The 24,165-nt window shown below is 36.6% G+C and overlaps 1 protein-coding gene across 2 annotated transcripts in view; it reads left to right on the top strand.

Moving 5' to 3' along the window:
* The window catches only part of LOC105250310 (calponin homology domain-containing protein DDB_G0272472), a 76,382-nt gene that overhangs the window by 868 nt on the left and 51,349 nt on the right, over positions 1-24,165 (top strand). Inside the window, exons 1-2 of one of the 2 annotated variants that reach the window (XM_011256327.2) lie at positions 4,534-4,679; positions 14,458-14,652. In XM_011256327.2, the coding sequence (XP_011254629.1) occupies positions 14,608-14,652 (45 nt within the window). In that variant the 5' untranslated portion in view covers positions 4,534-4,679; positions 14,458-14,607. Of the gene's footprint in view, positions 1-4,533; positions 4,680-14,457; positions 14,653-24,165 lie in introns of those variants that run through there. The other variant, XM_011256328.3, reaches the window with a different exon arrangement.

Here is a 24,165-nt window from a genome sequence, read left to right as displayed (position 1 = left end):
AAAGTTTTCATTTTTCGCTTTCGACGCCATAATTCAATATGACTTTGGCGAGGAATTTAAGAGCCTTAATCGTGTCATTAATCAGATATTATTAACAAACGATCCCCGGTGTCGTCCTTCGAATTTCTTACAAAAGGTCGGGCGCGCGCGCGACTTCCTCGGATCCTTTTCTCGGCGCATCGAGGGAGGGAGAGAGGGATGTAATCGAACGACATATCGCGTGCCGTTCGAGGGTCGCTAACGTCTTGGCGAGATACATACCGTCGATCTGATCCCACGTGTGGCTGACAGTCCTCGTGATGGATAATGGGACCGAACCCTCGTCCTTCCGCGCTTTGCCGCGGGCGTGCAATATTTCACGCCTTATTTATTTTTTCAAGACGCGCATCTACGCCTGTTCACGTGTCACGCGGCTTTCTCAAATTTTTCCCTCCGGCATTTTATATCGATGTCGACGCGATACACGGATATATTGCTTTAGATATCGGTTTAATTTAACGGCCATTTTATCGTGTTATTTATTTAAAAGCTCAGCGAATTGCAATAATAATAAGATTGTACGATTTTAATAAACGTACATGGTGAAAATTTTACGGTACATTAAATTACGTGAAAAATATTCATTTCTTTTCGCAATATTTATCGTAAAGCTGTAAACGGAAAATAACGATGTTAAAATATTTATTGCTATAAAAATGGTAAATTTGTTTTATTTATTATTTGTTAACACAATTAAGCATCAAAATATTTGAATAATTATACATATACGATTGTCCTTTGTAAAATATAATATAATTGTCGAATAAAAAATTATTGAATAAAAATGTCGCGATTTCTCTTGTTAGGATATTCTACAATCATAAAAATTGTATAAGTTAGTCCGTGTAAAGATAAAAGTAAAAGATATGTAATAATAAAAGAAAAGTATGCGCGAGTAAAAATTAAGTAGAGATTTTCTTTTCGAGGAAAATAACTGAAAATTCAATCCATTTTAGAAACGTGTCGGCTAGAAAATACACCTTTCAGGAATATTAAAGATTGCTCCCAAGCGAAACATACAGGTAATATTATAATATATATGACCCGATTCTGTTTAATATAACGCGAGGAATTTGGAGTGAAATTCCGAAAGGGACTCGAAAGACGCGCTCCTTCAAAGTCGATATTTCGAATAGCGAGCGATTAAAGTGCGCGTCTCTCTCTCTCCGAACACTCGTCGCTGATAATTAATTTTGCGTAAATGCGATTTCCGGAAGCGGATTATTTTCCGCGCTTAACATTTGGTACTTGGCACGTATGTATGCGCGGGTCATTCGTAACGACATGTGCGGAAGAGCACATGTATTTGCACACTGGCATAAATAATGCAAGGAGGGAATCCTGAATTACGACTCGCCGGAGAGAACGTGCCTGTATTTCCGCAAACAACGCGGAAATTTCCGCGCCAAATGACAAGTGACTGGTCTAGGGGGAAATGATTCTCAATTTCGCTAAAATAGATCCTCGATTTATATCTAATAGCGCGATACAGTCCGACGCAAAAGCAACGGAATCTCTCTCAGACGTTGTTCTTCCTTAATTATTGCTAATTGGCGAAGGAAAGTTTTTCTCGTTCGATTCGCGTGTTACGCAGGAGGATAGTGGCATGCTTCGTAACAAGCGTAGAAAGTCCCGATCGTTTCTTCGCAGCAAAACAGGAAAATATTTTGAGTAAAATTTATCGGAGAAATATGCTAGTTTTTCAGATTAATAATCGAACTTGTTACAAAAGATTGATTAATAAACTTGCGAGTTTAACGTCGAGTGACTTGAAAAAACTGGCGATATTTATATTTATTAACGTTTCGTGATTACTCCAAGTTTTTATTGAAAGTCAAAGAGAGAACACCGCAGATAAAGATAAAAGTAACTGTACAGAAACAAGGGGAGATTCCGATTTTGTGATTCGTTTATCGCGCCACCGAGGCGATCGTGTTTCAATGTAATTCGAGTTACACGAGTCAATTCGTTGGCTATTTTTTCATTGCGCTTCCGAAAAATTCGAAAACCGCCAACGAGCGAACAAAAACGAGGAACAATGATTGCCATGACGAGGCGGATAAATGCCATACCAACGTTTTTATTTTATTTTATTTTATTTTATTTATCCTATTTTATTTTATTTCATTTCATTTCATTTCATTTTCCTATTCTCCCTTTCGTATATCCGTGCGGTTTGCAATTAAATTTAGTTTTTGTCGGATTAAATTTCAAAAGAATTCTCGCGCGGGACGCGCGTCGAAAAATTCTCCGAACATTTTTTTTCCGTCATGAATTAGCGAAACGATATATGCCATTGTATTACCGAGTCGATCTTTCCAACGACGATCGCTCGACATAATTGCGATTACTTGATGAATCGCGCGTAGTAAGCGTGGAAATAATGAAATACCGCGCAACCGTACGTGCGGTCTCCTCGATCGATTTGTTTACGGGAGAATTTGGCCAACTCGGTTTCCGTTAATCGAACGGCCTGTAAAATTAATTAGCGCCGTTAAGCGCGTCGAGAACTTGGGGGAGGGGAGAAATTCTCGATCTGCCCATTTTCGAGTCCATTATCGGCCAACGAGAGATCGATCGGTCGAGAGCCTCCCCGGTATTTTTTCATCCATACGCGGAATCGACCTTCATTCCGGCCTTTGCCACATTCCGTAGTACGAGAGTCCTCCTTTCGTCGCTGACCCCATAAATATCGGGCCGCATCGAAGCCATGCTCTTGGCGAGAAAACCCGCCGTGCGAGAGGCACTCTCGGATGATACGATCGAAACAGCGATTATCCGCGTTTTCGATATCGAGTTCAACTTTCGTACGCATACTCGACTACGGTGGAGTAAATTGCTTATTCGTAACGTCTCGTGCATAAAAACTGCGGACGAGTTTTTTAATTTAAAATGCTAAATGATTCAAATTGATAAAAATTCAATTCCATTTATAAAAATTATATATATATATATATATATATATATATATATATATACATGTAATTTTTATCGCGGGTATTTTGTGTTTAAAATTTGCGATATTGTATAATTCTGCGTTTATTAATATCCGATTACGTTTTACGTAATAACATTAAATATGGCTACGTACGTGTCGTAAATGCCGCGATAAAGCCGCGAGGCGTTAACTTTATATTAACATATATAGAGACGCGTATAGGACTTTTTAATTGAATTCCTCGCCTTCCCTTCCGCTTCTCTCGAGGAGGTCGCGGAGAAAAAGTTGAATTAAATGGTGCTGCGTTTTTTTCGATTAAAACTTTACAGAGTAATTTGTTGTTAATGTCGACTATAAATTTCGCGATACACGCGAGTTCTCTTTGGAGCCGCGAAAAATTTAAATTTTACAGCGCTTCTCGAGATGGGTATTTTAAAATTTATTTCGAGAGTTATTAACGTACATTTGTGAGAAATAATATAATTTGTATTATACATTTTTATAAATTATACAAACGCATAGAAAAATTGTTCTTGTCGCGTGACCGAATTTAGTCGAAGAAACGTGAGCTTTCATCCGCGAAATCTCTCTCGATCCACAATGTCCCACTTTAATAAATTAAAGTAATCTTAGCAATTTACGTAATCTCCCGTTTCCATATATCTCTTTCCGTATAATTTCTGAACACATTATAAAATTCCGTAGAGGAATAATGAATAAAATAACACTCTTTATATAATTATTCGCTTTGGATACAACATTCTTGCAAATTTTTTAGCACATATTTAGCTTCTCGTATGCATATATATTAATACAGTTTAACTAACAAATAATTTCTTTTCCAACTCAAGAACAAGACTAGTCATCAAAAGGGTTATTTCAATGTATTATGATATGTAATGGAGTAATATTTTTGAGAAACTGAAGTCACATATTTAGCGCGAAAAAACCCGTATTAAAAAGTAATTAGTTTTATTTTTGCGCATACCTTGCGTTAAACTATATTGTATTATTATACAGGGTGTCAGGGTAGAGGAATTGTTTCGAACAAAAAAAATGTAATTGTTAATTGCAAATTATATATTTTTTCTGTACACCAATTGATTGCTCTCATTATTTGATACATAAAAGTATTCGATATTAAGATAGTCGAAAAATGAATATTTTACTAGATATTTTGTGGTTTATGTAAAAGTTGAGAAATTATTTCAAGCCTCGCAACTCGAAAAGTACTCGACGAAAAAATACTTTATTTAATGTTTCGAAAAATTCTCGGGGTAGCTACAAGAGCTTTTTTTCGTAAAGAGATTGCCCCGACACCCTGAATAATTCATACATGTGGAAAACAAAATTGTCGATGTATAGCGTTAAAATTTTTTTCACCATGAAATTCTTCGCGCATATACCGTTACAGGTATTTAAAACGGGTTAAGACACACCGCGGTAGAGTACTACGACTCGATACCGTGCGCCAGTCGAACTGCGCAGCCGGCCGGCCGCTCCCCCCCCACTCCCGGGTGGCTTTCGAGTCTCACCATCGGTCTCACGTCAGTAGTTTCGCGCGCGTCGAGTCGAGCGTGTTGTTCGGTATCGTTTTCGCGGTGCGCTGTCATTTTTTCGAACCGTCGACACTCCGAGGACCTTGCCCCTACCCTTTTCGTGATCCAGATCCGTCGACGAGACTTCCTCACGAGAATCTCAGGTGAGTCCCTCGTTTAAATCGCCGAGGTGGGGAGGGAGGGGGATTATAATCGATCGAGACTGAATTGTTGCACGCGCAACATTGCTGAATAGTAAGTATAGCGTAATAGGACTTGAAAGTAATAAAGAAATTAATTAAGAAATTGAAGTTGAGAATCGTAGCTTTCGTTTGCCATTTAAATTCATCGGATATAGAGTTTGAGAGGAAAGTGTAATGCGCGCGCGCGTCAAAGAACGTACGAATAAAGCAGCTCATCTTTGTATGTCAAAATTTTATCGAATATTATTATTTTAATTTTAAACGATCATAAAATACTCTCAAAGACGAAAAGTGTTATTAATTGAACAAAAGCTTTTACACATTTATATATTATCTAAATATTAGATAAATAAGCTTTCACTTTGACAGTTATTTTATTAGTTATTATTAGTTATTATTTAATATTGATTTTTTTTATCGAAGAATTGTGAATAAAAATGATTAACAATAATTTTATAATTATAATAATATGCGCGTGAAATAATTAAAAATATTTTTTTGCTTGTGCGAATATCAAATGAAAGCTTAAGTTTACAAAAACGATAAATCCAATACGAGTGAAAACATAGTCTTTAAATAATTCTAGCTCTCAACGTTAAATTACGAAACAAGTAACGTATCGTATTTTCCGTTTCTTGAAAGTCACGTCGCACAGAAACTCGGTACACTTATTTCTCGTCTCGCAAATGTCGCGGTATCTTCCTGAATCACACCATATATACGAGTCGTAGCCACAATTGTTATTAGACCCGTGCTTCATGATGTTTTGTGACTCTATGTTTATGACCTTGTAGGAATCTCTCGTACGTGTTGTCCCTGTTTCCCTCTCTCTCTCTCCTACCTCGCTCTCTCCCCGGTCGAAATGCTCGAAAAACAATACGATTGAATTGAGGAATCTTGTAAAATGCGAACGAATTAAATACGTAAAGTTCACGCACGAAATATCTCCTAACGAGAGAAAGAATTCATCGATGTACTCCAGATATTTGCACAGTCATGCCGACATTGCGAATCTAACGAAATGTACGGAAATATGTATTTCCGCGAGATAAATCCGCGAGAATTGGAAATTGCGTACAATGTAAATCGCATGGAAATATCTCAAAGGAAGGAAGTTTGATTTGCGAAATACAAAGAAAATTGTTCTTCCTCTCTCACTCTCTCTCCCTTTCTCCTCAAATATAAAACATGTTACATATAATTAAAAAATTGTATAACAGAAAACAATTATATTTGAGAAATTAATCGCAAAAGCAAAAAATAGAAAAAGAATACTAATATAGAATAAAAATTGATATTTGTTTTCTAGAAAGATATCAAACGTGAGACGAATAAATATTTAATAAATCGCATATATATAACGTTTCTTTTGTATATTCTGTTTATACAACTGTTGTTTTATATTTTTTATTTTTTATGTTTTTAAATTCATGTCCATAATATACAATTAGATAATAATTTTAGATTGCATTTACATTAAATAAAAATTAATTTGAATGAAAAATATTAATTAAAAGAACTAAAAGTATTAAAAAATATAAAATATAACAATTAATACACAACGATAATAAATATATAAAAGTAAAAATATAAAATAATTTACATATAAACAAAATGTACAAGAAAAAACGTTTATAAAATTTCTATTCCAACATGTTGTCGCTTCTTTGGAAGAATTACTTTATATATCCAGTGAAGATAGTAAAAATAAATTTTACACTTGTTTGTTATATAATGTAAATAATAAAATTAAAACTAATGATCCATATCTATTTTCGGACTTAGTTGCAAATCAGATGTATAAAGTCTCTCGTTTTAATACAATTTTAATTACTTTACTTAAAAAAATGACTGAATTTGAATATTTTTGTGACACTGATTTTGATGCTAGATATTGAAAAGTATCGTTTAATTTTATTTTCTATACATTTTAAGTAACAGATCTGCATACATATGTGCTATAAAAGTGCGCTTGTTTCGCGGTTGAAACATTATCATAGGAGAACATTATCATTGGAGAACAAACCGCAAATAAAAATTAATTTTTTAATTTAGCATAAAACAATTTTTCTTCATTAAATTTAATGTTATATATTTTATAGGGAATATATATTTTGTAGGGAATAATTTTGAAGCTATATAATTTTTATATTATATTTTCAATGACTTTTTTTCTAAAGAACTTAACATATATGTGTATATAATACAATTTGAAATTTCTTGCTTAATAGAAGAAACAAAAATTACGCCGATATAGTCTTAAATTAATGATCCAAATCAAGTTTCCTTATTAATTTGAAAATCGAGTAAAAAAATTGAAAGATTTTATAAAACTATAGACTCTCTGAGAGAGAAAAAAAAAAGTATATATTTCGCTCCACAACTCACGAGGAGATTCATGACGCGCGGCGCATTTTCTTGAAACGATATCATCGTCATCTTTGAGAATGAATATCTCATCCTGCGACCATTCCGTTGAAAGAGAGAAAAAGAGAGAACTAAAGGAGAAACATATTAAATTATGAATATTTCATTGATGGAAATCATCCGCGAGCGATTCCGCATCGCGCGGCGCAGCTTCCTCTTTGAATTTTCCTCGTCGCGTTCTTTCGTCGCGCGCATTTTTTCTTTTTTTCTCCCATCTTCATCACCGCGTCTCTTAAAGTGTCGAACGCGCAAAATGGCTGGCCCATTTTGCCATTATTGGAGCTTCGAAAAAAAATGTATAAGCGCGCGCGAGCCCGAGTATTGAACGGTACCGAATGTCAACTACAAATCGGAATTTATGTTTCGGTAAAGCGGTAGATAATTCACGGGTTGAGATCATTGGGGTCCATTGCAGCTCATAATTCGTCGTTAACTCTTTACTGCGTACTGATTCCCGTCGCAATATAAATCTCCTTTTCACCTGTGTTCCTTCTTATCCCTTTTGCCATCCGATATATCGCAGCTTTATTCGCAATATAACGTAAACGTGTATTTGGAGATTACCTCAGTTTATGAACGCACATTCTCGATTTAAAGCACAGTGAAATACAAACTATTTTCTATTATGAAAATAACCTCTGTCAAAATGCTGTATCCATAAAAGTTTTACTTTACTATTCACAAAGAACGTAGAGTTGTTTTACTTAATAAAGGGACACGTGTTTTTAACAAATGTGAGTAATTGACAGACAATAAATTGCATATACCTGAAAAAATTTCATAATTTTATTAGAGCTAATGTATAGAGAATTAAATTGATTAATTAATTTTAATATTAAATAAATTAATTTTAAATACACATTATATGTAAATTACATGTAATGATTTAGACAATGAGAGAAGAACGAGAGATGTCATGGTTCACTCTTAGGTGAAAGCAATGCATCCTCTATAAATAAAAAAATGTGAAGATGAACTATGAAGCCCTACGAATGTTTCCAATGGGTAACATAATTTCGGGTTGTATTCCATGCCTCGTACACGAAATGTCGATAACATAAGTAACGCAAAACGTTTGTATATATTAAATAAATTTGTAATATAAATAAGTTTTGTGATCTCTCTCTATCTATTTATTTATCTATCTATCTATCTATCTATCAAGTATAATTGATTATTAAAATATATTACTCGATATTATATTATATTATATATTAATCACACATTATCTATCACCACCATCGCCATTATTATATGTAATTTAATATAGTCTTTATCACAACGGTTCATCATTGAAAATAAATTATAACACAAAAAATATTCTAGTTTATTTTTAAATATTATTTTTAAATATTAAATAATATAAGTATTAAAATTAAAATAAAAAATTGGCTCAAATAATAATAATTAAAAATTAACTAAACAATTGATAACTAAAAGCCAATAAAAAACGCGATAACTGGAGCACAAGAAAAATCCTTTCTCTTTTAATTATTAATATATTTCAAATTATTAGTATATTTCAAATTACTCGTCACAATACATACAATAAATACGAACGTTTCGGGTTATCTTTTAATCTATCTTCAATGTGACATTAATATTATTACACATTCGAAAATATTACACAATGACATATGAAAAATTATATAAATCAGATGCAGATAGCATTTGTAATATCTGCATGCCGATTATGAAACGATTTATATAATTTCATATTTATTCATATTTATATAATTTTATATGTTATTATCAAATATTTTTTAATGAGTAATATAATGATACGCCGTTAAATTTCTTTTCTAGATACGATCGCGATCTATATATAAGAATTAGATATTTTTAAATAGACTGAATTTTTATTAAAAGTTTATATTCAAGATAATGCTTGATAATTATAATTTACAATATTAAATATCTGTTTAAAAGGCAAAAAAATTGATTGCGCGTAATAATTAATTTTACAATCAATTAATTTAGATTTACTTAATTTTATTAGAAAATAGCTTTATAAAAATATTAAAATTGAATGTATTTGCATTTAATTTGTGTTTATCCTTTGCGTAACGATTAATATTGGCGTCAGATGTTCGATATATCGGTAATATCCCGAATTTTTCCTGACTTAAATAATCCGCGCGGACTGCTGAGCTAAATACTCCACGCGGACTCGATCGATAGCCAATAATCGTAGTTCCTCGATCCTCAAATCCAATAGAAAATTCGGATTTTGTCACTCGCGAAGTATCTCGCGTCTTATTCGCCTGTCTTCTCGCATCCTTGTCGCACTCTCGTTGCATCCTTCCTTTTCTCTAATTGCTTTTAAAGGGCAAGCTCGAGCGAGCCTCGACTCGGCTTTATCTATTGTAACTTGATACACAGATAAAAACTAAACCAAAATAATACCGATTTTCGTGTCCACTTGTCATCACTTTCTTATCGCGTACAAGATTTATGTCTTAATTTAGTTACTCACACAAATTTATTTCATATATTTCAGTTACTTACACACTCGTTTATAACCGTGTAGTTTTGAGCATTTTTTCTTTAAACTCGATTTATTAAAAGTGCATTTTATGTATTATTCATGTATTACGATTAAAGTAATCAATGTCATTTATATAAATGTTTACATATATATATATTCTTTTGTTTTTCAGTTATAAAATGTTGAATGTCAAAAAGATATGAAAAGAAAGTAAATTAAAAATTAACAGCAATTATATATATATATATATATATATATATATATATATATATTCCCCTATATGTAATTATATATGCATGTATATATATTCCCCTATATTCTTCTAAAATGGAAGGTATAAAGAAACTATTATTTTGTTGAAAGCAAAATACACAGTGCGACAAACGCGCTGAAAGGGGACAAAGAATAGTTTCCTTTCTCATTATCGCAATGAATATGGGTGCTCCCCGTTCGTTTTTGCACCTTGCTTTTTTGCGTTCGGAGGTTAATTAACGTCCGTAAGAATTTCTTTGACGGCGCGCAGGATAAGGGAACGTCATCGATGGATAAATAAAGCAAAGGGGCGGGGCCCTTTGAGGCGATAATTAAAGCTACGACGTAAGAGAGAGAGAGAGAGATAGAGAGAGAAGGGTAGGGCACGAGGGGAGAAGGTGGCTTTGAAAGCCAAGGATGTTTTAGCTCGCGAAAGAAAAAAAAAAGAGATAAAACGACTGCTTTAGAGGTGCGTGTGCTTTTTTCGCACCAATTTACAGCCCGTGGAATCTCGTTTATGGAACTAGTTTCATAAGCTTTCCCCCTCGCGCTTCACTGGCCTTGAAGGAGAAGATTATATCTCCCTCTTTCTCGCATCACTAACAAAATTACTCTCGATATTACCCACGTCGTCATTAATACTATTATATTGATATATTTGTGTTAATGACAAGTTAGGTGTGTTTATATGCAATATATACCGGACAAGTTAGGTATGTTTATATGCAATATATACCGGAAAAGAAGATGGAGTTGTAATAATCACAGTGTCTACTAAAATTTTGTAAAAATATTCCGTGATTTTCTTAGGTATTTTTTTATGCTCGAAATTTCAAATAAAATTGAGAAAATGCAATTTTCACACACACACTAATGAAGGAAAAATTAGAGCTTTTCGGAAGATGAACATTTTTCACTCGCGCAACATTTTTTTATTTTATTATTGTTAAAAATTACAACGAAAAATATCGAAAGAGGTAATCCCTAATAATTACAGATTTTATAAATTTTTTTTACATAGAAAAAGTAGACATTCTAACAATATATATTCTCCTTGACAATTTTGTTGTTTTTTTCTTAGATTTTTAATAGTCGTAAAAAGTAGAATATTAAATATTATATATTTTAATAATTAAAATTAAGGAAAAAAATTTTTTCTTGCAATCGGAAAAATAAGTATATTAGACCTTTTAAATTTTCAATTATTTATTCTTTATTTATTGGAGCAAAAGCCATCTAGCCGGTTTCGCGTTTATTTTTAACGCAAAATTCGCGAAACGGGTTCAGGATTCATTCGTGCAATCGCATTCAAATCGCGATTGCCGAGGAATGTTGCAACGGTCCTGCTGGCAGAAACTCCCGGTTACACCTGCAACATGTAGACGTGGGCATAACATGTATATCGTATCGCGCAACGTTACGTATATATAACTACTTAAACTATTCCTTTTTCTTGTCAACTCGTAGATTTTTAAAAAAAGAACAAGAAAGTTCTTTCCAAGAGAACCGATTGAGGTAGATGTATAGACACATGGATACATAATTAAATTGGATTTCTTTTTAAAAGTGGACCCAACATTTTTCTATCTACAATGTCAGAAAAACTTGTAGACCTTACGCTCAAAGATTGTATTATTCAAGATTGACGATGAAGGAAAAAGTCTTGATCCTTTGCATATAAAATTTTTGCCCGCGATGCAGTCGCGCTTTCATTTTTGACGCGCCTAACTTATGTAAATATCGCTTCGACGAGTCAGCTCGAGGAAAGCTCGGAATATTTAATCCCGCAGAGAGAGAGAGAGAGAGAGAGAGAGAGAGAGAGAGAGAGAGAGAGAGAGAGAGGAGAGGGTGTACCGCGGGAGTTGTCGACCGCACTAATAAACAATAAATATTCGCGCCGGTGTGCGTCTATGATGTAACAATGCTGTATTACGTAACGAAGAAAGTAAGTTCAATGCACCGTCGATGCACGTGATTGATAGCGCGTTATTCGGGCTGACAGAGAGTTTCGAACGAGCGATTTCGACGAACAATAATTAACGTTGAGAGAAATCGTATTTGGCACATGAATACACATTCATTCATTAATCTATTTGATTTTCTATATCGATGTATTTATAATTAACGGAATTATGATTGTATGACCAAGTCAATATAATTTATAAGAACACACATTTTGACTCTGAATAATATAAATTAAGAATGTATGTCCATTTATTGTCTTACTTGATTAATTTGTACTTAATTATTTGTAGTTTATTTGTGCTTAATTTTATTTTTATTTTTTAACCAAATGTAACGTTAGATGTATATGAATTGTTAGATGTATATGATTTTTATCCCAATTTACCATGATTGATTTATATTTATCCTCGATCATTTTTGTTCATCTCCTTTACCGTCAGTCTCATTCCCCCGTCGCTAAGAACTATCGGGCATCGAATATTAGCGATCGAATGCGCGATCGTGGAGTATCGAATACTTTAAAACGTTCCTAGTCGCGTCCGCCGGTTGAATTCGCGAAAGTTTGTCGAGTACATCGGTGATTAGAGAGATTAAAGGGAAACATTTTATCGTAAACGATTCGAGAGAATTTAATTCGCCTGAAAGCTTTCGGGGTGAGCGAGCGTTTGCGAAGCTTGTGTCGGCGAAATTCGCGGACGAACGAACGAGCGAATATTCGTGAGCGCGCGCGCGAGAGAGGGAGGGAGCTTTCGATAGGCTACGTTGAATTTTGCGGCGCTTTCATCGTTTAATCGAATCTTCCGCTCTGTATTACGATCGCGATCGAATCGTTTGCGCATACGCATTGATCGATATGATTTAACAAATCCGACAAGCCCTCTCCCCGCGGCAACATTTCGTTGATCGAATCACGGATATCGTTTGATTACACATTTCGAATAGATTGATAATTTGAATAGCGCAATTTCACAATATCTTTATAGTCTCCAAACTCTCATTCGCTTTTTCATTTTTGGAATTTGCAACCGATGAGAATCGCGGGAAACGGCTTGATTATTTAGTTAATTAAACTCAACTCTTTCTCTCTCTCTCTCTCTCTCTCTCTCTCTCAATATCAATTTAATATAAAATATAAAAAAAGGATATACAACAAATTACTCGGACCATCGGGATTATCGATAAAGTCTAAACAATCCGGCCAACTTTGCGCGAGTTTGTAGTCGCGCGCAGATTAATTTATGAAAACGTCAATTTATTAATTAAGCGCGTCCAGACTCGACGCGGTGAATCGCGAGCGGCCGCTTTATTATTAAACGGCCCATTATGTTACATACGTTCGCCAGAGCCGCCGCGATTGATATTTCGTTTGCAATTGCCAGTCCGCTCTTTCGTTATTTCGCAAGTGACACTCTCACAATCGCCGCTCGCTCCCGCCATTCCGTTATCGACGTAATCGCAATTATTCATCGCGTTTACCTTTGGCGAATTACCCGGCGTCTTTTCTAAAATGCGCGCGAATGTTTCCGGAAAATGTCAGAAATTTATACATCTGCGAATACCATCTTTGACTGACGAGAGATTTCATATTTTTTGAATCAATCGTTTATTCTCATCGTCACACGCGACATGTGCGACATGTATTCTATCGAACTCTATTAAATTCTTAATTATAACAGTTGCGATTTTACTTTCCTATTACATTTGACACGTGTATATATATATGCTAATACATTAATGGCTGTTGTTAAAAAAGTACAAATATATGCGTGCAATATATATTTGTTATAGACGCTCTTCACCGAGTATACAAGTATGTATACACATTATTTATATATATATATATATATATATATATATATATATAATTATATAACATGTTGGTATATCTCGTTGTTCGATCGACCATCAGTGAACACGCGGCTCGAAACGCAGATCCGCGTCGAGAAACACATTATAAGATCGGCAAAGTTATGCGGTTCTCTCGTATTCGCCGTTCGCGCATACCGGGTGTCCTTGCGGAATGAAAGTACTTGGGAAACGTGACCTCTCTCGCTCCGCTCGCGTATGAGTAATGCCTAGTTCGAGCTTAGCCTAAGCGGCGTACCGAGATTCCAGGCCTGGTGTGCCAATTGGTTGTAATCGAGAGAGGAATGCGCTTTTCTATTAGCGATTATTATCATAAAAAGGTAGCGACGGATAAATAGTTGGGCGGATACTCGAAGCTGAATACCAGTCGAGTCAAAGATCCGCGAATTTCAGACTCGTCTAAAGTAAAGATTCCTCTAAAGATGCATGTGTGTAAAGAATCTAATCGGATCCTTTTCAACTTAAAATATTCATATCAATATATATCTATTTAATATATAAAATGTGCAATATTAATTTAAATTTATTATTGCTTTATATTTATTGTATTCAAACACGCACATATTTCTCAGCCGTTTCTTAATATTAATGTAGAAAATATGATTGAAAATACTGATGGGCTCTCTCTCTTGGAGAGATTAGTTTACTAAAATTAAATTCAATAATGCCTGTTTTTTCTCTTATACATGTATGTTTTTAGCATGTCCCTTAATTTTTCGTTTTGTTTTTCTCGTATTCCAGATTCGGAGCACGATATATCGGACGGGTGTGGGGATCGAGTTGGAGAAAGCGGAGCGGTCACGTGAGATCCGGTCTCGGGAGGACGGAAAAATATGAGCATCTCACAAAGCTAGGGAAAAAAAAAATCGATTTTTCATCCGGGAGGTCATCATGGAGACCGAGGAGCTCACCAGACTCGTCGACGAGATCTACAAGGTGAGTGATGAATCTTTTCAATCAGATAAGTTGATATGCAATTAAGCATTTAATGGACAAGCTTGAGTAGAGAAAAAGATGCTTACATATTAGAAGCTAACGATAAAAATGAATTTCTTCACAAATAATGAGAGAGCAAGTCAAATTAAATATTTGGACAAATTTTGCGGAAATTGGGAAGAGAGAAATTGAAATTTTCAGCTAAATTCGCGAGAAGAAGCGAATCTTTTTACAATCTCAATCTACAATTATACTCGTATTATTGAGAATTATATTTATTACACGTCGAAAATAACGTGCGTAAACATGAGAAAAGGATTATTTTCAAATTCGATAAAATAAAGCTAAGAGCGAGAATCGCTCAAAGTCGACATTTTTTTCGGTAGATTAATAATAAAAGGTCTTTGGCGTAATTATCATGGCGGAGCTAAAAAGATGAAACGACGTCTCGTTAGGAGATCGCGTCGCGATAACCGCCGGTTAACCCCAGTTATCGCGACTCTCCAGAGTTTATGGGGTCTCGTCGTTGACAAGCGAGCCCCATGGCGCGAGTATATCACGACGCGCGTAGTTATGTTTCAGCGGGGTTATTTGGCAGATGTACGATGAGGAGAAAGGGGGATGCGTGGAATGCGCGGTGGATATTAATTGGCTTCCGATCTACACGATAGGGGAGATTACACTCCCTTTTGCCCCTTCCTCCCCCTCGTCCTTTCTTCAACGCGTGCCGTCGCGTTGCTTCCTATATATCGAGGTGCGTAGAGAGGGCCGCCATCGAACGTTCTTCCATAACCGCACATTTTTTCTCCACCCAGTATGATGTATTAATTTTGTAAAATCGATCAAATTATGTAGAGGTAAATGAGAGAGGTTTCGCAGGTTATTCTTTGCAATCGCTTGAAAAAAATCCCGTCCGAAAAATTCAGAGACTTTACTCGCACGCGGAATCAATCGTGAAACTGTTCATAAATCTTGGAGTCGCGAAAATTTAGCGTCCTCCGAGAAAGAGACGAATCGTCTTTCATTCCACCTTTACGATACATGGACTTTGTGCGTACCTTCCGTTCTCTCCTTCGTGTCATCCCTTGTCGTTGGAGTCCTAGATAATTGTTAAAAAGGAAGCCACGTGTTAATGATCGGTCGGTCCGGCTTAACGAGGCCGCGCTCGTTGTGCATGTTCATTAGAGCGTTCATTACGACCACTTGTCGTCACCCGGAACACCCCTGGAGTCCTTAACGGCCGAGAGGATTAATTTTTAATATCTCCCTCTAGCTCCGGTACCCCTCTACCAGATGGAGAAGCATCCGCGGTGAATTAATCTTTTTTTTTTCGACCCCGTCGGAGGAAAAAATTCATTAGCATGTCGCAATATGGCGCTTACAGGGTGCAATAAGTGGCGCGCGATTGTGATTTCCTCTTTTCTTCCTTTCCTTTTTTCTTCGTGTCATTTATTCCGATCGGTTAAAAGACGTTTTAAGAAATACGTATAAATCGTCATTCCTTGATTAAAATTGGAAAAATATATTTGCGATCATTTTTATCATGTATTTTATCATATAAAAAAATCATACGTATGGCTAACGTATGATTTTTTTATATGATAAAATTAAAAATAACATAAATTTTACTGTGATTTTTATTATACAAAAACTATATACGAGTATACTCTTTATATATATTTTATTGATAAATTAGACATGAATAATTTTACTTATACAAATTATAAAAGCGAGAGAAAGAAACAATTTTAAAAATTAAATATGGTTCTCTCTCTCTCTCTCTGTTGTAATTAATAAAATGATATGTAATTTAAAGAATTTATGGCGTTTTAGAGTATCGCGATTTATGAAGCAATAGCCGCGATTTACTTTAAAATATGTATAATGTAATCGGAATGGATACGTGATTTAAATATTTCTTGCATTAATCAAGGCGGGTTACGACCAAGTTCATCGACCGTAACAACGTTTTTTACGAAAACGTTTTCCTCGAGTTTGATTTATTTTTGCGACGCCGCCCATGTCCCCTAATTTATAGGCGAATGTTTAAACGATGATTTTTGCTTTGCGATAAATATTACAACAACGCACAACGTTGCAAAACCAAAAACAAAAGAGAAAATGCTCCATCATTAAAAATATCAATCGTAAATTCTATAATCGAAATCGCGAAATTCGCGATTTGAAGAACAGATACGGTATTTATGAAATTATTTACACTTTAACGTTCCACCGTGAAAAGAATAGCATTCTTTGAAATGTTATCGTTTTTGGAAAAAAAGGGAAATTCGATACACGGTCGATTCGAGCGAATTCGACATGGTCATTTTAGCAAAAATCGTGAAATTTTTTTACGTTATCGATAGCACGAATCTGTATAGCGATAATAAAAACACCAAATAAATGAAACGTAAATATTTTGAAAGCTTCACTTATCGCATACATTTGTAATATTTTGCTTCTTTATCTATTCAAGATTTGCATACATGTTTTCTGTTTTTGTACATAAAAATGTGTCAACGCATCCAAGCATGCAAATTTGCATACAAATATTTAATGACTCGTTTTTTTCTCTTAACCCGTTGCTCGGTCGATTTATCGAAAAATTCGCGCAAGAGAGGACGTCGCGTTGTAAAATACGTCGTCGGTGTAAAATATTCCGGTGAAAATCAAACAGGAGGGGAGGAAGGGGGAGCATAATCGAACTGCATAAACGGACTGTCGGCGTGGACTGTGAAATATCCGGAGTTATTACATGTCCGAATTGTAGGGTAAATATTTCGCTGGTCGCGCGGCGCGCTTTCTGTTTTGCATAGGAATAAAATGCCGGCGCTCGGCGTCGGCGTCGACGTCGACGTCGACGTCGACGCCGACGCCGACGTCGACGGGCGAAATCAGGATGTAAATATTGCAATAAAAACCGTGACGCGCCCTCGAAATGCCGTGACGAGTCGGGATTGATTCCGAAAAAAAACGTCGCGACGAGAGGATGGTTGTTGTTGTCTCGCGTTGTTGGAATCTACATGCTATGCGGCCTTTCGTCCTCCAAACGCTCTCTCGATCCCGAATATTGTTGGACTAAATTGAAATTGATAACTCGACTCGACCAACAATAATTAGAGATGTACGATTGTAATAAATGTCAATTTCGCGTAAAATTGTAGGTGGGAAAAAATATATTTTCCAAGATAAAACGTGATAAAAGACTCGTATCTACGCATATCTCCCGTCAAGCCGAGAAAGGTTGAAATTCCCGAAGGTCAAGTTTGTCAAACGAATTAAAATTCGACACGACATTAATGATATAAATTATTCGGCTCCGAGAATCTCTACAATTTCCCCCCTTACTCTCCTTCACTCCGACGCTTCGATTCAAGGATACTCGGGGAGGAAAATATACTAGGATTTTATGACGATTTCAAGCCGGAGAGAGACGGTGGGAGATTATGCGAAGAGAGAAGGAAAGAAGTTTGATGTTGCGCGAGAAAGGGAGAAGGAGAGAGGAAGAGAAGGGAAAGAGGTCGAGAGAGAAGGAATGTAGATTCCATCCACCGCTCCCAGGCCGAGATGGTCGCTCATAAATATTCATACGGGATTCCTGAAGCCAGGAAAACATCCATTCCTGCAGAAGCGCACGTGTGCATTCGGTAATTTCGCGGCCGGCCAATGGGAAAACGTCAACCAACGGCGGAGAAAAATGGCGGAATTATGATTCTTCCGCCAAGGTCCATCGCAAAGTCACATTTTGCGAAAACATGAATTTTCCAACGTGAATTTTAAAATTACAGCCTTTTTACGGGTGAATTTTTAACTTGTGGATTGATTGTGGCTGCTTTTATATAGATTGCTATTCTTTTCTGATTAATCTAATTTTATTCAAAAGAGATGCAAGAGATTTTACGCGATGGAAGAGCGAAAAAAATGCTGCGTGTTATCGACATATGAATAAAATATGTATATGATAAATTACACAAATGCTTATATGCATATTCTTTCGCAATTTCTACAACGGATGAAAAATTTATATACAATGTATACAATGAGATGTGAAAAATATTCATCCTCTCTCTCTCTCTCTCTCTCTCTATTTTGATACATCGTGTTGTCAAGAATGACGTGTCTTTTCAATAATCAAAAATAGTCTTTAGAAAATTTAATCAATTAATTTAATCATGAGAGCATTATTAAATAAAATTATCTTTAATTATATATTTCGATAAACGTCTTGAATGTACACACATGTATGTAAAATATGTTGAAAAATTTATATTTACAATTGTATAAAATAATTCTTTTTTGAATTGAATTAATTGCATTTTATATAAAATTGAAAGCATCCTGTAAAGTTCTTGCTCATTAAATCGTTAATTAAGATTGCAAATTCTAAAACTAATATATTAAAGAGAAGATACGTATCGTGAAAGAGCCGTACAGTCAACGGACATGCGAGAGTCGCGCTTTAACGGATGGCACGCGCGTAAAAAGATTGGATCGTAGTAATTTTACCGCGGTGAAAATGCGCGGCCTCGCGGATCGCGGAGGCGGTGAAAGCGAAAATGCAATAAATCCGACAATGGTCGTCCGACAAGCGTCGGCGTTCTTTTCCGACGGTTAAAAAAACATCCTGTTTACGGAAGCGACGAAAGATTGAGTCCTTTGAAGAAAGTGCATGAAATGCGCGCAAAAAAAAGAAAACGCCACTATATTGCCCTGCGGAAAATTGTGCTTAAACTCGAGCAGCCGCTAATAATGTTTAAATTGCGGTGTGGCATAATGCGTATATATATATATATATATATATATATATATATATATATATATATAGTGAATTATTAATAGAATATTATTGGCATAATATGGAGATTTCGCTTGTGAATATTACTACCGTTGAGCTAATAAAATTATTATTATCGGTTACACATGTTATTATTACTAAGTTAATAAATGATTGATATATTCATGTTATATAGTAAATTAGTTATTAAAATTTTATTAAATTATAATATATATATATATATATATATATATATATATATATAACGGAAGAGCGTGTATTTGCGCAAATATTACTTGAAAATTTAAAGATAATTTTAATTCCGCAGCAAAGGAAAGAGAGATATTCTTGTCGGTGTTGCAAAGAAATTTGCAACCATAACTGTAATAACGATCGGTGAAAGGAAGAATGGCGGATAATCGAGATAAAATCTCGATATCTCGGTAGAAAAAGCGGGTAATGGGCGGCCATGTAGGAAACTGTGGTAACTGTTTATAGTTTATAGGCGATCGAGAAGGTTAATCGAGTACTGAAGTGACTCGGGGAGTGGGTTGTTTTTAACATGAAAATATTCATCCTGTGTTTCTTGATGAAAAGGGTAAAGAATTTTTGTATATAATAAATATATAATATTAATTGTAACATATTTAATTACTTATTTATGTATAAATTTATTTATATATATATAAAATTTCGTTTTTATCACGAGCAAGATTGTCGGCTGGAATAAATTCGAACGCAGTTGCGTTTAGTAGGGGAAAATATATTTTCCTTTTAAACTAAATCGCGTCTCGCAACGCGACTTTTCCGCGCGTTCGACGCGTAGAAAGTTAATAATTAAAGATGTCCGGCTGCTTTCACGATACGGCTGTATCCTCGCCGTCTGTATAACCGCGGATTGTAATCGGGCATAACGAGATCGTTCACCCCGCGACAAATCGGACGTAACCGACTTTGCTCGCGATAGTCCAACAACAGTTTCCAACCCGACGATATTGCCTCCCGACCGATCGCGTTAGGCTAGGCATTCCGATTCATTTCCCAAGTCTTCTCGAAACGTTTCGAACGATCTTAAGCCGGGCCGTTTGCCTGACCATTTTCTCTTACCTTCACGAGTCACCGGGGAGGGAGAGAGATGTATGTAGTTTGAATTTTACAAGCCAATTTAAGCGTTTAAAAGTTGGCTTCTCGAAGCGCTCGAGAAGCGCTCTTTCGGATTATCAAAATTTTAATGATTCCGAAATGTCTTGAGAAATTCAAGACATAGTCGGTTATTTGAGAAATAAAGTGTTTTATAAATATTTAAAATCTGTGTGTTTGTTGACAACAATCTGTAATTGAATAAGAAAAATTCAAGCTAGAAATTTGTCGCATCTGTTTGTTTCTCAAATTTTGAAACGTCGGAAGCAGTTTTCGAAGGAGAAAACTGCTTTTGTAAGCCTCAATTTGTTTTCAGAGCATATAGTTTCGGGAAAACTTTTGAAAACTTTGCGATATAAAGTTAGTTTCGAAAACTTTGCACGCGAAATTTTAAATTGCTATATTGTTTTTGGAAATTCGGAATATGGAAAAACAGATGGAGAAACGTCAAGCGTCTATCGAATTGATCGAGACTTGGAAAGTTTCGCAAAGCATCGCTTTCTTATGCACCATCGCTAGTAAGGAGATGGCCACTTGGGATCGTAACTCGTAGCGTGTCGTAGAAAGTGCGGCCCTGTGTATCCCATCTCGCGAGGCCCCGTTTTAATCGCAATTCACCACGAGAAGTTGCTGATCTCTTGTCGAGTGGCCGAGCGAAAGCGACTTTCTCGTCGTTTTGCGCGATCATTCGCATTCCGCGCTCTATACAATTCCGCTTCGATATCGCTTCTCGCGCCGAACCGTTGCTCGAACTCTGGGCATTTTCAACTTTGAAAATACGGCCCTTCGAGTTGCACAGATAATCAAACTATTTTGCGCTCGTTACAATTGGAGAAGCGCGAAATATTTGCAATGTTGGCGGTCGATTTTGCGCGTCGAAGGATTTCACTCTGTCTCTCTCGCCAAAAAGTTGAAGGACTCGTAAATAAAAGTAGGTGTAATCACATATTTTTTTACACCGCATCCTAAATTCTTCCCCTTCACGTTTCGACGTTACGACGTAAGAGAAATGCTCTACTGCTTTATCTCTTGTAAATTAATTTAAAACAGGGCGATATTTATCTCGTCCCCAAAATGTACGAAAGAATGAAGAATTTGTGAAATAACATTGAAACTGAATAAGAGTCCGTCTCGTAACGTAACGTTATCTCGTTTCGTCGAGGAAATTGTTCGCAATCAGGGGTTACGTCGCGTCGCGATGCTTATTTTGCCGGAAGCGCGCGGTCTTTCCGCGAAGCCGCTGGAAAGCAGGTGGTCGACTGACCCACCTGGGACCACCTACGACCTTCCGTCTGAACGCGTACATCGCGATTGCGCTCCGCGTTGCAGTTGCACAACCAGTCCCGGTGCAACGACGGGACGGGCGAGGAACAACCTTTCCATCCGCTCGAAGCCCTAGCGAGCTTTGGGACGTTGAATCCCCCGGACTCTAAATCGCTGAAAAATTTCTCCTTTTATCATAATACCTATAATTAACCTATCGAATCGATGCGAGCATAGTGGAGAAATGTGACGAAGGCAATTTTCTTTACGTTAGCTTTGGACTTTGGTCTTTTAGATTCGAAGGCTTTCAACTTTTTAAAGCAGGTGAACATTTATAAAAACTTGTTAAAAAATCATTTGTACGCGTCGCGTTTCTTCAAAATTTCAAGCGACTCGGCGAGATCTCGTTCGAGAATAATAATTTTCGATGCTCGGCATCTCGTTTTCCGAGCAATTTGTTATAGTCCAGATATAAAATGTTTGTGATTCGCGCGCGCGCGCGCGCGCGTAAACTTTTTGATTCTGGTAAAGCTGAAACGTGTGCGCGGTAGTCGATTTTCAGGTCGTTAATTTCGCAGGTTATAACCGTAATCTCGACTCGCCGGGGGATGCCGGGGGCGTCGGGGGTGATGCAATTTTCAGGCTATCTCGTTAGGAAACCGGGCACGTCCTTGCCGACGCGCGCGTTTATCTCGGCGAATTTCTGCCGCGCCCGCGCTATTTATTTATTAAAAATTTCATTTCGATCGCGTACGTGCTCGCGCATCCCTCGCGCGAGAGATAAATAAATGAACGCGCCCCAAGGAGGGTCACGGGGAGGAAGAATCTCCTTTCGGGAAAACTCAATTTCCCGATCGTCTCGAGCGAGCTTGTCCGCGTAAATCTCCGCGGACTTTTTTTCGAAGCGGCCTTCGTTTCTTTCCTCCTCGTTTCTTGGGTCCATTGTCGGAAACGAACAACTTTGCCGGGAACTTTTCGCTCGATTCGCTTCAAGTGGCCCGCCCAGATCCCTCCGCTTTCCCTTCCTCTGCGATGAATTTTCGACGCGCCGACCTTTCCTCCCGCGTAAACGCGCGTGAAAATTCCAAGTTTGGAAATTAAAGTTTCCGGAATCCCTTTAACATCCCCAGAATCCTGGATCCTGAGAATCTTTTTCTTCGATTCCCCTACGAGTGCTCTCTCTCTCGCTCTCTCTCTCTCTCCCTCTCGTAACTAGCGTGGCGTAAGATGGTGATTCTACGAAAGAAAAATCGGAAATGTAAAATCCAATTTTTCCACCTTTTTTTATAACTTTAAGAAGAATTCCGCCTAAAGACAAAAAAGTATTAATCGAGGTGAAACTAATTATGTTACAGAGGAAATTGTACAGGAGATACTTAGGAGCTTTTTATACTTTCAATAGAAAGGAAATGTTTTTACGATATAATATCGACGAGATGAGACGTAATGCGATGAGATTATATTATTCAGGTTGAAAATAGCGTAACTTGTAAATTTTCTAATTTTGTCGAAAAGAAAGCTTTGAAAAATGTTGATTTTATTTTCTCCTCGACTCATTTTCATCCGTTTCCTTTTGATCGCATCGCAATTACGAGACATTCTAAATAGAGCTAATGATATCGAAAGAATCTCTCTTCGTATAATTTTGTCGCGGAAGGAAAAAAGGTGAGTAGAGATTATCAATTTCTTTTTTTCAAGTACGTAATCTATATGCTCCGAGAGACGTAAGAGACGCAAGAGTCGTCGCGTCGCGTCGCGTCGCGAAAAATTTGTCGTCAATTACGGCAGCTCGCGCGATTATCCGCGGAAGAGCCAATTAATGATAATTAATACGCGTTATCGCGCGCTCCCGGATTATTCGCGCGCGTTCGGTTAACTTTACGTATTGACGCTCCGCTCGAGTCCGTCCGGGCTTAATTAGGACCGAAACTCATTAGAGCTCGCGAATGTCTCTAATTTGTCAGTCGGGGAGACGCGCACCCGAGAATGCGTACGTTTCGTCCCGAACGAAACGATTAAACGCGGCGTCGTCTGTCGGTAACGTATGTGCAATTATAAAGGCGCTGCTTGCGGATGACATTCTTGATGAGTAATCGAGTAATAATCCCGCGGCGAGCAAGAGAATGCGACATTTCTTTTTCCACCGTCTGTGATTCTACTCTATGATATCGGGGGCGATTGTTGCCGTCGCCGATTCAGGCTTTCGACAAAAGGTAAGCAACGATCGAACGCAATCAATGTCGATACGTCGTAATGTAATTGTCGAGCCACGTATCTTTACAAAGAAATGAAACGCAACAATTTGCGCGGAAACAGCGAGGTCGAAACGAGCGCGT

This window comes from Camponotus floridanus, unplaced genomic scaffold (assembly GCF_003227725.1).
Source record: "Camponotus floridanus strain SB8 unplaced genomic scaffold, Cflo_v7.5 scaffold272, whole genome shotgun sequence".
Taxonomy (NCBI): domain Eukaryota; kingdom Metazoa; phylum Arthropoda; class Insecta; order Hymenoptera; family Formicidae; genus Camponotus; species Camponotus floridanus.
This window is presented reverse-complemented; position numbering and strand designations above follow the sequence as displayed.